Source organism: Anser anser, assembly GCF_964211835.1.
Source record: "Anser anser genome assembly, chromosome: 4".
Classification (NCBI taxonomy): Eukaryota; Metazoa; Chordata; class Aves; order Anseriformes; family Anatidae; genus Anser; species Anser anser.
This window is the reverse complement of record NC_139724.1, coordinates 50,409,695-50,422,760: the sequence shown is the minus strand read 5'-3', so window position 1 is coordinate 50,422,760 and position 13,066 is coordinate 50,409,695. Positions and strand designations below refer to the sequence as shown.

Below are 13,066 nucleotides of genomic sequence, written 5' to 3'. Positions count from 1 at the left end.
CTGTGTCAGCTCTTGAGATGGATCAAATGAGTCCTTTATTAGTGATTTGTGACTCTTCTCCAAGCCTTAAGAGATCTCCTTGTCAAGCAAAGTACACAGTCTTCTTCAAGACACCATGGGAGAAATGTTCTACCGAGGCAAGCAAAGAAAGATGGGTTGTTATTGTGAAGAAGGTGACTGCTCTCGCTAAGTGGTTGGTGTGCTTTTTCAACAGCTACAGCTAGATCCAGTGAAAAACAGGCACTCATGTCTGAACTGAAGATAATGACACATCTTGGGCCCCACCTGAATATTGTGAACCTGCTTGGAGCTTGTACAAAGTCAGGTGAGTTTGGCTGACAGAGTGGAGGTTTGCTGCTCCACAAAAAATGCACAAATGTCAAGTAAAGGACTTTAACATAAAATATAAATAAGTGAAAGGTTTCATAAACCTACTTGTTATTTGCCAGGAGTTACAGTCATAACTTAGTAAATCAAAATGCATTAACTCCCAGTACTTTTTATGTTTTAGAATTGATTTTCTGCTGTCTTTGAAATCTCAAATCAATTCACAATTTCATCAGGTCCTATTTACATCATCACTGAATACTGCTTTTATGGTGATTTGGTGAACTATCTGCACAAGAACAGGGACAATTTCCTGAGCCGCCACCCAGAGAAGCCCAAGAAAGATTTGGATATCTTTGGGATGAACCCAGCTGATGAAAGCACAAGAAGGTAGAAAAAAGGGGGAAAAAGTGTATGACCTGCAACATAAGGGAATGTGATTACTAACCCTTATTCCTTTCTTCTCATTCCGTGATTCAGAGCTCTCCCTAATTTTTCTCAATGGGTTTTCATTTATTAGTTTTCATAGATCTGGGAAGGTTTCAGCAGCTTTTGTTCAGTCTTCCTGACATGTATCCTAGATCCATGCTTCCTCTGTGCAGATGCCCACAGCCCCAGCATTGCTGTGTGTTCTCCACTGACGCCAGCAACTTAGAACCTTCCTTCCAAACACTATGCCCATGTACTCATGGGAGAGCACAACATACAGATTTTGTAGACCTTTTAAACAAATTCCACTCTGCCCAAGGTAGTGTGAGAGATATATGGATCTAGAGAAAAAGCTAACATCCTTACAGGACCCCGGCAGTCCCACAGCTGCCGTGTTACAGCATTGTCTCTGGAGCACAGTCAGTCTCCCCTCTCCTCAAGACCCATTCCGTCTTCCCTACCTGATCCTGAGGTCCCAAAGAGCATCTTCATTAAGAAAGCATGGTCCAGTGTTCCTCCTTTCTCTATAGATGTCCTTTCGCCTCTACGCATCCAAGTTTTAGAAGTAAAACACCACTACTTGGTTTCTGTTACCTTGTTTGGGGAATTTCCACTGTCTAGAACTCCTTCCCTTCAAACAACCTGGCAGAGTTTGCTCTCCAAGTATTCTCCTTTACCTACCAAAGGCTCAGCTAGTCTCAACAGTTTCCAATAGATTTTTCCAGATGATGGTGGAGGAAGCTTGTCATTGTACTTTCAACAATCAAGCAATGTCATAACTTTAGCCAGGATTTAGAAGGTGTCAGCGATTCCCTCAAAACATCATGCAGGCAAATAGACCAACTGACTTGGTAGTCAAATGCAGCCAGAAACATCCATCTGAGCATGGGATTGCTCAGCTGGACTGGATTTGATGCAAACTGAGTGAATAAACTACATCTATCCTTTGGAAATCCTTGAACTGAACAGCTGAGGTAGTAATAGCTGAATTTAGTGGGATTTTTGGAAGTTAGACAATATATGTTTGCATACCTGACTGTTGACAAAAGGACAAGTTTGAGGCACTTTTGTTTGACTACTGTAATCCATGGTAACATGTAGTAATAATATGTGGTAATGCATCTGTGGCAATACATGGCTGTGTTGTAATACAGGATCCCTACACATTCTCTATCAAGAAGCCAGCTCTTACGCCCTTGTATTTCACAGCAATAAAGTTCTATGCTATAAGAACTGTCAGATGCATAGGATCTGGTGGGGAAGACTGGGCAATACTAACTGTTACAACTGTATTATTATTATTATTATTTTTTCAGTTATGTGATTTTATCATTTGAAAACACTGGAGAATACATGGACATGAAACAAGCTGATACAACCCAGTACGTGCCAATGCTGGAAAGGAAGGAGGGATCTAAATATTCTGATATTCAGAGATCTGTGTATGATCGGCCGGCTTCATATAAGAAGAAATCTCTGTCAGGTAACGTAGAATTGTCCCTTCTGCATGTACTCTTAAACAACTCTTGCATAAATGTTTCTTATTTTTGCCATTTATGATATGGACATAAACCACTCAGCTGTGTTCTGTAAGTGTGTATCACCTATAAGCTAAAAGCTGGTGCTAAGACTGTCACTGTTGGTGACAGGAGTGCATGCTCCCGGGGCAGAAGGGATAGAGCTGCATATTTCCTTCTGTGCTGAATTGCTGAGGGGCCGTGTTCTGCAGCAGGGCTATCGACAGTCTTTGGAGGCAGTGATTTCATTAGTTGTGTACTCTGCAAGATTTTGAGCAATTGCAATGAGCAATAATAATAGTAATTTATATCGCTCTGTTTCCACTTACATTTCACATTAGCTGACACACCAAATGCAGAACACTCCCAAATACTTTCCTGAATTATGTAATGAAGATAATGAATGCATCCCATTCCCTGTCCCTTTTCTCAGAAACTAAATATGCTTTGCTTTAAAAATAGGCACAGTCACTTCTGGCCCTAGGCCTCAGGAACTGAAGCATATCCAGTCCCAGATTTACCAGGCAGACTGATGTACTCATACTGTGCTCTCGGACAGTAGGGATAAATGAATCACTGAGTTTTGACTGTTTTTTTGCTGACATCTTTCATAAAAAAATAAATTTGTTGCCATAGAATTCCTGACCCATTTTGCTGGTATTGGATTTGTCCCAGTGTATACTTTCTGGAAAACATAACAGTGTTCAGCAACAGTAAATGGATAAGAATGTACATGCATATACAAAAACCTGACAGAGGTACCACCTCTAAATAAATATTTTTGAACTACACGCTCGGTATTGCAAACAACTTGTATAACACTTCGTTGGGCCTTTTTAATTTCTCCTTTTTCTGCCATTCTGTGGTCGAAAAAATGCAGACAGGAGAAAAAACAAACCTTATATTTAACACAGTGCAGCATGTGAGTGGCTGATGCAGACATCAGAAGTGTTTAGTTATTATAAAAACCTGTTTTGGTCATGGCTCTGTTAAAGTCATCAGCTCAGAATCATGATAGGTAGGGGGAAAAGAATGTTGCTTTCACACTCTACAGCACAAACGTATTTTTTTCTCTCTTTTTCAATAGAATCAGAAGTCAAAAACCTTCTTTCAGATGACAGTTCAGAGGGCCTCAGCCTATTGGATTTGCTGAGCTTCACCTACCAGGTTGCACGGGGAATGGAATTCTTGGCTTCTAAAAATGTAAGTAAATAAAATGTGTAAGAAAGTGTCAAAACGTCTTCAGCTGTGAGTTTCAATTTAGATTCTGAAAACATGACATAGTATAATATTCTTCTGAGGTTCTGGACAGCTCTCTCACTTGCCTGGAAATTGAGATCACCATGGTTAGAAAAATCAAAGGAGCATCCTCTTTCTCCTTTGCAGCCCATGGCATCTGTGGAGTCAGAGTCCTGGAGAAGGTGGGGGACCTAGGCAGGGTCTGGGTGGAGGGTCCATCCAGCCACAGGCCAGCATGCTCAGAAGCGCAGATGTATCATTAGCACATGACGGGTGGAGGGGGAAAAGAGTGGCATCCTCCCCACTGCAGTAAACCCACATGAGCCCCTGCTGTCTCTGGGGACTCGTGCCTCCATGCCCCTGTTAGAGGGCAGGACCAGTGGCTGTACATCAGAAGATCTTGTTAAGACCGTGCCCAGAAAGCCAACAGAACTGGATGTTTTCAGAGAGCTCTGCAAGGGAAGTGGCCCTCCTGGAATTAGCACGTCCTTGAACTACTTAATTTCTCTCCGTGCAGTGCGTACACCGTGACTTGGCAGCTCGTAATGTCCTTCTGGCTCAAGGAAAAATCGTGAAGATCTGTGACTTTGGGTTGGCTAGAGACATCATGCATGATTCCAACTATGTCTCCAAGGGCAGCGTATGTACTTCTTAATCTCCCGAGCTCTGTTTTAATGGCAATGAGAAGTGTCAGCCTTAAATGTCGGTTAGCAGCGTTGGTTACACTAATTGACTGTTGTGATGAGCACTCCTGAGAACAATTTTTCTTCAGTTCATTAATTCACAGAACTTTCCTAAGTCTGCTTGAAAGCTGGAAAGCTCTTGGCCACACTTAGTGCTTCACAGGCTTAAATTTTAACTGGCAAGTTTTGTGACTGGATAGATTAAGGAACTGTTACTGTGATATGTAGAGCAGTAACACATCAGTCAATGACATATCAAATCTAGATCATCAGTGCCACCCTTTGCACTGTATCTCCAATCAGCTTGGTCATTTGCTAGTAATAAAATGAATGCAGTTACAGCTTAATCAGTTCTTTTGGGGAGCAAAGAGTAGCTCTAATTGCTTCTAATCCTAGAACCTCTGTGTGACATGGAATTAAAAATAAATACTAGTCATGTTAACACAAGTTTTCTTACAAAAGAGAAGCTAATCCTGGCTATCAAACAACTTTAATGGGAAGTATTTATTTAATGACTAACCTGTGTGCTTTGGGGTCTATTTTTTTTGCTACAGACTTTCCTCCCAGTAAAATGGATGGCACCTGAAAGCATTTTTGACAATCTGTACACAACATTAAGTGATGTCTGGTCTTATGGCATTCTGCTGTGGGAAATATTTTCTCTTGGTATGTACTGTGAACATTTTCTTACGTGCCATAATTAAACTTTTTCAGTCCAAGCTGTTCCACATAAAGCATTTCAAATTCTACAGTAGAAATATATGCATGAAATCAACATTTAATTATTCTTCTATATGGGGTTTCAGGTCCCAGAATTAGGTGTGAAGTAAGAAGTCCATACTTTCTCTTTTTTTCTTTTTTTTTTTTTTATTTTGCAAGATACTTTTAAACATTTTTTGCTAGAAAACTGAAAGCACTGACTGGAAAGCTTTTGTGGAAAAATATTGGTGTCTCCAGGCCAAGACGAAATTTCTGGCCAAAACGCAGAGGAACAAGCTTCCCCCATGCATCAGGGAGACTCGGCTGCATCCCAGCCGAGTGGCTGTTTTGAAGCAGTCTCTTCAGATACGTTTCAAAAGATCCTGTCTTAGTCCCATTACTGAACAGAAACAAATGTCAATCTTCTGGGACACTGATTTCTCATTTCCAGGTCAGCACTGTTCACACAGTTGGTTTATGGCAGTGTAAAGTGGTTATGACAACGTATAGCAGTTAGAGACAATGTACAGTTCCCAGCTGGGAACAGCCTGGCTCTTGACTCAGGCTGATTAATTAGCCTCCCGGGTGGGTGGCTGGCCTGCTTCAGCAAGCGTGCTTTGCCCAGATTTACTCAGAGCAGAATTAATCATGCCTGTATGGTATCTACTGCTGCCCCTTGGCAATCCCAAGCTTAATGCTATTTTCTAGAATAAGCTGTCATGTAGCTGCTTCTCAAAAAACAAACAAACAAACAAACAACCACCAACACCAAAAAACAACAAAACAACACAGCAATTGCACCACTACTTACGGTATTAATTACTGTAATCTCTGGGCATTGTACTATCCATTAACCAGCATCCCTGGGAGACACAGAAATGCCACTGTATAGATGGGGAACCGAGGCACAGTTAAGTCTGTGCTTCATTGTCCTGCTTGTAAGGTAGGGTCTGAAGCCTAGTTTTAAGGTGAAAACCTTGCTTTTGAAAGGGATGAGGTCTTTGGAGTAAATATTACAGCATGCATGCTTGCACCCAAGAAAGTTGCTCTTTCTTGGAAAGCAAAACACGGTCACAAGCAAGGGACTTGTCCTAAGTCACACAGAAAGCCAGTGGCAGAGCAGAGCAGTGACCTTAGGTCTGTCAAATGCAGGCTGATGACCCGATCCGGGTGTCATCCAGACTGTGCCCAGTCAATATGCTTTAGAAACACTGCAAAAGTATTTTTTTTAAGTGGTTCCCACTTCAGTCTTTCCTGGCCAATATTTCACATCAGACCATTTCAGAAATAGATTGCAGCTGATGCAACACAATGTACTTCAGTTATTCTTTTTTTTTGTCTACTTCAGTTTATTTTCATTAACTTTAATGGCATGTCAAACCATGGCATTAACACTTTTTGGCCTGAGCAGCAAGTCAGTATTTGGAGAAAAGGTCAATGTTTCAGTTCCATAAGCAGGTTCCACTTTAGAGCTACTTAACATTGCAAGTAATGAATTACAAAGCTTCAGTTCTATTCAATTACACCCTTGCAGAGAGGAAAGAATATTTTGTACATGTAGGCACACAAGCCTGCACACAGCTTCCAGGCTCGTTAGCTATCATTTTTATTAACAGTTCTTATCTCACATCACGAAACATAAAATGATCAATAACTGGAATAGATATATGGGCCTCTGAGCAGTTCTTAAAAAGACTTTAAAACCAAGCTGCTTCTCACTCGTCTAAACTCTTGTGTGTCCTCAGCAGTCTCTAAAATTTAAAATACACCCTAGCGGAGTATTAACCAAACAAACGAATTGTGCGGTTTTCTCCAAGTCAGCATCTTTATATAGTTCAGCAAACACCCACTAATTGGTATTTGTGGATCTGTGAACATTTTTAATATCATAAGCTGCAATTTATTCCAAGGTTGCAAGTATTAACACAATGTAGAATAGTATTTTTTCTTCTGTTTTGTCTGCAGGTGGCACACCGTATCCTGGCATGATGGTTGACTCTACTTTCTACAATAAGATAAAGAGTGGCTACCGAATGGCAAAACCCGATCATGCTACCAATGAAGTGTAAGTGCGTATTTGGCTTTCCCATGCCTGGACAGCCTGAACAGTTTTGGCTTTAATGTTCACTTGATAACTCATTTCCCTTCACAGTTGATTAAATTGGTTTCCATCTTATCTGCAGGTATGAGATCATGGTGAAATGCTGGAACAGTGAACCTGAGAAAAGACCCTCTTTTTACCACTTGAGTGAAATTGTGGAGAGCTTGTTGCCTGGAGAGTACAAAAAGGTTTGTGTTTTCTGCATATATTTTAGAGGAGTTGTGACTGTTCAGCCATCAGAACCACCGGACTGACACATCCTAACCTGCATGAATTACATGATTCAGGCAGGGGCATTGCATGTCCTGGGGACATGAAGCTGAGGTTACCAAAAGAAACAATTCTGCAGTTTTAGATGGGAAGCAGAACTCTCTATTTCCAATGAAATCCTACTGACTCACGGTTTTTAGTGGAGGAATTTTTTTAAGTATTTTCATGGGATTTTCTAGGCAGTGAAAGTATTCCAGAAAAGGAATTACTTGGCCCATATGTACAACCTCACTCTCTCCCTCTTTGGACCCTGCCACCATTCACCAGCAAGATTTTCTCTCAAATTTCTAACACCTCTTTAAAAGCTTTGCCTGCTCCATCTTTTAGTGCTTCATTCCTTAATTTCATTTCCCAACCTACCTTCAATCCCTTCCCTCTCTCCCTACCCCTCTGTCACACCTACTTGACTGCTTTGTGTTGCCACGCTCACTCCTGCATCTTCTAAAATCAACTTGTCACTTCAAACTCCCAGTCACTTAAAGATGCTGGGCTTCTCCATCCAGTGTTGCAGGCTCAAAGGGCAAATAATGAATTAATGAGTGGGTTAATGAATCACAGTTACCCAGCTGAAGAAAAGCAGTCTTAGTGAATAACATCTAATGAGGGGTTTGAAATGAATATTTTCAGAGCTATGAGAAGATTCACCTGGACTTCCTGAAAAGTGATCACCCAGCTGTCACACGCATGAGAGGGGACTGTGACAATACTTACATTGGTGTCACCTACAAGAACGAAGACAAGTTAAAGGACAGGGAGAGTGGATTTGATGAGCAGAGGCTGAGTGCTGACAGTGGGTACATCATCCCCCTGCCTGATATTGACCCTGTTTCTGAAGATGAGCTTGGCAAGAGGAACCGGCACAGGTGGGTGCGATTTTCAGATCAGGTGGCCCATCATCAGCATTCTGGGTCCTCTCTGGTGATGTGCATTAATGCTTTTTAGCATCCTGTTCCATAAATAGTTTCCTTGGCTCTGTTGGAGTTACTGACTAGGAAGGTCCCATGTAACTATGGCAATATGACTAGCCACGATATTTTCAATGGGAAATACCTTGTTTTGGCTCTTTTGTGACTGCCAGGGACGCAGGGTGCTCCTGTGTGTCACTGGGACTCTCTTGCTAGCTTGGCCAAGTCACAGCAGCTGTCTGCTCTGTGGGCACATTTTTATCCCTACAGCTCAATGTTTTGGAGCTGCATTTCAGGTGTCAAGGGACTGGTTAGTTCTGCGTGAGACCAACTCCAAAATTCAGAAGTTTTTGTCATCTTTTACAATATTTTTTCATTGACAGCAGTCTGTCCAGGACCGTTTACTGCTTCCTAATCAATGTATATGAATGATTCCACTAAAGCACAGTACTGTCTAACCCTAACTGTGAATGACAGTGACTTAATTCACCACTGACTTTTCAGCAGCATTGTATATAAAATTAACAACCTAGAAACTTATTTTTTAGATATTTTTGCACTGTTTTCAGTAACAGGGCAAATGAAGTCTCTAATAAAACACCAATGAGATTAAGATTTATTACCTATATCTTTTATACTCAATATTAATCTATTAGTCTTATTATTTTATTGTCACCTGACCTCTCTAGATTTAACTAACTGTCCCAGCATCATCGTAATGATATTTTCTTAATTAGAGAGAAAGTGCTTGGAGGAATATATTAACAACCTCCTCCGTTGAATTCCAAGGTGGTTCATTACTCTTGAGATATGAGGTGTGTCACAACCTAGGAAACAGGTGGTCAGAGTCACCTAAGATTGTGCCATACATCAGAAAGCACGTAGGGAGGTGGTGTTCAGTTCTGCTAGAAATTGGGGCACTTACCTGGCCACATTCATTGCATGTTTTAACTCTGAGATGTTTGTCTTTTCCAGTTCCCAGACATCTGAAGAAAGTGCCATTGAAACTGGTTCCAGTAGCTCTACTTTTATCAAGAGAGAGGATGAGACCATTGAGGACATTGACATGATGGATGACATCGGGATTGACTCCTCAGACCTGGTAGAGGACAGCTTCCTGTAACCCCACGGACACCCTCTGACTCTGCACATGGGGAAGCTTGCCGTGCTGTCTACAGACTTCTGCTCCACAGAGAAAACCACTTTATTACAATGTCAAGGATGTGAAGAGAAGATGGATTTGTACAGAGAAACTCCCAGTGATGGGCACGGGAATCAGCCTGAGTGTGAATGAGAGAGACGTGTTGAAGATGGATTTTTTTAGTGTTGCTTCTTGCAGTACTTCATTAGCATCTCAGTGTTGTTTGCCATTCAAACTGGTAGGAGGGAGAAGGAAAAGGCCACAAACAGATCGGTTTTGTGTTTCAAGGGCATTCCTGTGACTTTTATGTATAGAATTTCCACTGCAGCAATACTTCACCTTTGTAATTATGTAAATAACTGTCTACTCAAGGATCTTCTGAGGTGCACATTGAACACACTCCATGGATTTTAAAAGAGATTGCTCATGAATTTTGTGTACTTCCTCCCTCAATCTCAATGTCAGCTGCTGTTGAACTATCATGTGAATTGAAGAACATGCAAAAACCACTTTTGGACCAAAAGGGTCTGAAACCACAAAAAAACTGACCGGTACTAAAAACATGTTACTTTTAACCATTAATGCAAGGGGAATAATAATAATAATAATAATAATAATAATTAAAAAACAGTCTATAATAGGTGTTAGAAACCTAGCAAGTCTTTATTAAATATAGAAGATAGCTGTTTTCATGATAATACTACTACTGTTTTCAGTAACACTAAGTGTATATTTTATAATTCATTGTCCTTCAGTAAAAGCACAGTCTCAAGAAATTTTGTAAAGTATGATAAAAAAAAATCTGACCTGAAAAATTTTATGAAACAATCCTTTTATCTGGCTGTGCAGAGTATGGTAATTGCTCTGATTAGCTAAAACTACTTTAATACGGAGAAAAATTTGGATCTTACAGTACACTAAGATTTAGTTTTTTATCATGAACTAAGTAGCTTTTCTAATCAGATGTACTAGAAGCAGTTATTGTCCTGCAATTAAGTGAAGTTAATTTTTTTTTTTAAATTTAAATTTATGCCAGATTTCCAGGATGGAAATTATCATAAACCACCAGCAACTTCCCATTGTTTAGCATTTCATGTGTACTCAAAAGAAATCTTATCCTGGGTTTAGCTGTGAAGAATCAATTTGATATTTGAACTGCTCAAGGAACAAAGACATCTCTCCCAGCCTCGAGCTCCAGATTAAATAAGCAGAAATAATTTTGCAACAAGTATCCTTGTCTTAGTTTTCAGTTTTCAGGTTTAAACAAGAGCAGAAATCTCTGATTTATTATCTTTGCAGACTAATTACAAATGGTAATTGCTTCCAAGTGTGCTTTTTGGAAGAAGGTGCATGAAAATGAACCTGATCTCAGCCTGCAATAGTTATTTTTGACACCACTTATATGAACAAAGTATTATGATTACTGCTATCACTATACAATGTGTTATTGATATATGATGTTTTGGAAGACTTACATGTGAAAAAAGGTACATCACTGCAAAGGGCCCCGTACTTTCTGGTGCTCAGCTTTCAAACTTAACCCTAATTCAGTGTGATAAGCACCTCGCAGGAGTGCTCAGCATCTGGCATGACACAATCAATGCAAATGTGGTGTAAGTTCATCCCTGTGTTGCAGTATTTTTCTTAGCAAGTGTGAAAAATGGACCACCAGTGACTACAGCACATGCTGCCTGGATCTGAACAACAAACTAAAGTTTAGCTTGAAATGGCCCTAAGGAAAGCTACACAACTCCCCTTGGCTTCACTTGTGGATGGTTGTGGATCAAACGAAAGCAAATGTAATATTGTCAGTGTTAAAGGCAAATAATTCTGGACCTGGGTTTCAAAATGTCACCTGGCTGAGGCCACGTACAAATGTTCTGCAGATGTGGAAACACGACCTGAAGCGAGGCACCTGCATTTCCAGCCCTGGTGATGGCTGACAATCAGAATGAACCAAGAGCAATGGCGCATCCTCCATTTCCTCCTATCAACAGACCAAGACTGAGTGTCTTTCTGGGAGCTGTGCTTTAGCCAAACACGCCACTGAGCTCTGTATGGGGACAACTGTGAAATATAATGACTCTTGATATAGCCAGGACACACAAGATGATGTAAAGCCCCCCTCCAGCTATGAACTATGATTTGAGGAAACACAAATTGTCTATTGGATATCCCAGATATCTGAATGGCCACTTGAGACCACACGTGCCTTAATTTGCATGTGTAATCGTACAACTACATGCTAAAATTAGGCAAGCAATTTCACCTGCATTTTTGCACATGGCCTAGTGTTCTTCAGGGTTTGAAAATCAGGCCCAGCACATTTTATTTACCAGTTACTGGAATACAAGGACATTTTCATTCTGTATCGCACAACACATCTTGGGGCTAGACCCAAACAGTGGACGCGAATCAGAGCCAGATCACTTTTCAATGCATGGGAATGATGATTTTCCATCCTCTCATGAATATTGTGTACATGAATTTCATCTGTGACAGGGGTCTAGCCTAACCCAGCTCATTTCAGAGTGGAATCAGATAAGCTGGCCTGGAAACTAGAATGAGAGGTGGAGGATGATTCTTTTAGTTTTACAACATTTTCAGTACTACCGACTTTTTCTTTTATGGCTTAATTTTTGAGAAGCCACTGGAAGAGATATTCCCAAACCTTTTTCTAGGGTAATTGTATAATGACAATCAACATTAGCCTATGAAACACAGCTTTTGATTTGGAATGGCCAACCAATTCCTTACAGTGTGGTCTTCAACTTGTACAAAAAGGTCCTATTTCATGATGAAGGACGTGAGATATGGTGATGTTATACATCAATATGTATATAAGTATTTTTATATAGACTTCTAGAATACTGCCAAAACATTTATGACAGCTATATCACTGCCTTTGTTTATATTTTTTTTTTACTGTGATATATTCCACAGGCACGTTAACTGTTGCACTTTGAATGTCCAAAAGTTATATTTTAGAATAATAAAAAAGGAAGTGTTTCCAAAATGGTGGCTGTTGTGAAATGTTTGAAGAAGGGCAAACTGACCTGAGTGATGGTAGGCACAAAATGTATTACAAAATGCCCCTGTTGATATTTTGTCTTTGAAAAAAAAAAAAATCCTGTAAATTAAGATCTCTATATTTCAATAAATGATATATAATTTAAGGATATGTGAGGGGTCTATACTCGCTTATTGAAAGGTGGTTATAAGGAGTCAGTTTTTCTTGTTTTATTTATTTATTTATTTATTATTTAGTTTTATTTTTGTGACTGATGAGCTCCCCACAAGAGTAGAAACCCTTCCGGCCTTGGTACCGTGTGTGCTGGTAGGTTTGATGCCCGCCAGTCTGCACATACTAAGGAAAGGGTGACATGGGATGCAAATAGTAATGCTTTGTCGTGTGTCTGCAATATATGTTCTGCCTCTCTGGTATAGGTGCACAGTAAAGGGTTTTATGCAAGGGTTGTTTTTTCAACAAGGAATTAAAACTGGCTTGTGTCATTCTTTAGTCTGAAGCTCTTGATGAATGTAGAGGATTAGATGACCCTGTCTTTAAATGGCCATGGTTTCTCTTCCTCTAGCCATGGATGTAGGTATTTTTTTAAACCTGAGCAAACCTTCTTTACGAATCCGAACAAATTTTGCTCTATGATGCTGAGCTCCCACAGGAATTAATGTAACTGAATGAGAATTTGAGAAGAATTGCATGATATCAGCCTGAAAACAGAATTAAACTTGTCCGA

At 40.2% G+C, this 13,066-nt stretch overlaps 1 protein-coding gene across 3 annotated transcripts in view; it reads left to right on the top strand.

The window, feature by feature from the left end:
* Positions 1-12,492, top strand: part of PDGFRA (platelet derived growth factor receptor alpha) — a 34,861-nt gene extending 22,369 nt beyond the window's left edge. For all 3 annotated transcript variants that reach the window (XM_083835648.1, XM_083835647.1, XM_083835649.1), the window contains 10 exons: positions 215-325; positions 564-717; positions 2,073-2,239; positions 3,361-3,476; positions 4,030-4,152; positions 4,750-4,861; positions 6,860-6,959; positions 7,078-7,183; positions 7,893-8,128; positions 9,146-12,492. In XM_083835648.1, the coding sequence (XP_083691774.1) occupies positions 215-325; positions 564-717; positions 2,073-2,239; positions 3,361-3,476; positions 4,030-4,152; positions 4,750-4,861; positions 6,860-6,959; positions 7,078-7,183; positions 7,893-8,128; positions 9,146-9,293 (1,373 nt within the window). In that variant the 3' untranslated portion in view covers positions 9,294-12,492. The remainder of the gene's footprint in view (positions 1-214; positions 326-563; positions 718-2,072; positions 2,240-3,360; positions 3,477-4,029; positions 4,153-4,749; positions 4,862-6,859; positions 6,960-7,077; positions 7,184-7,892; positions 8,129-9,145) is intronic.
* The last annotated feature ends 574 nt before the right edge of the window (positions 12,493-13,066 follow it).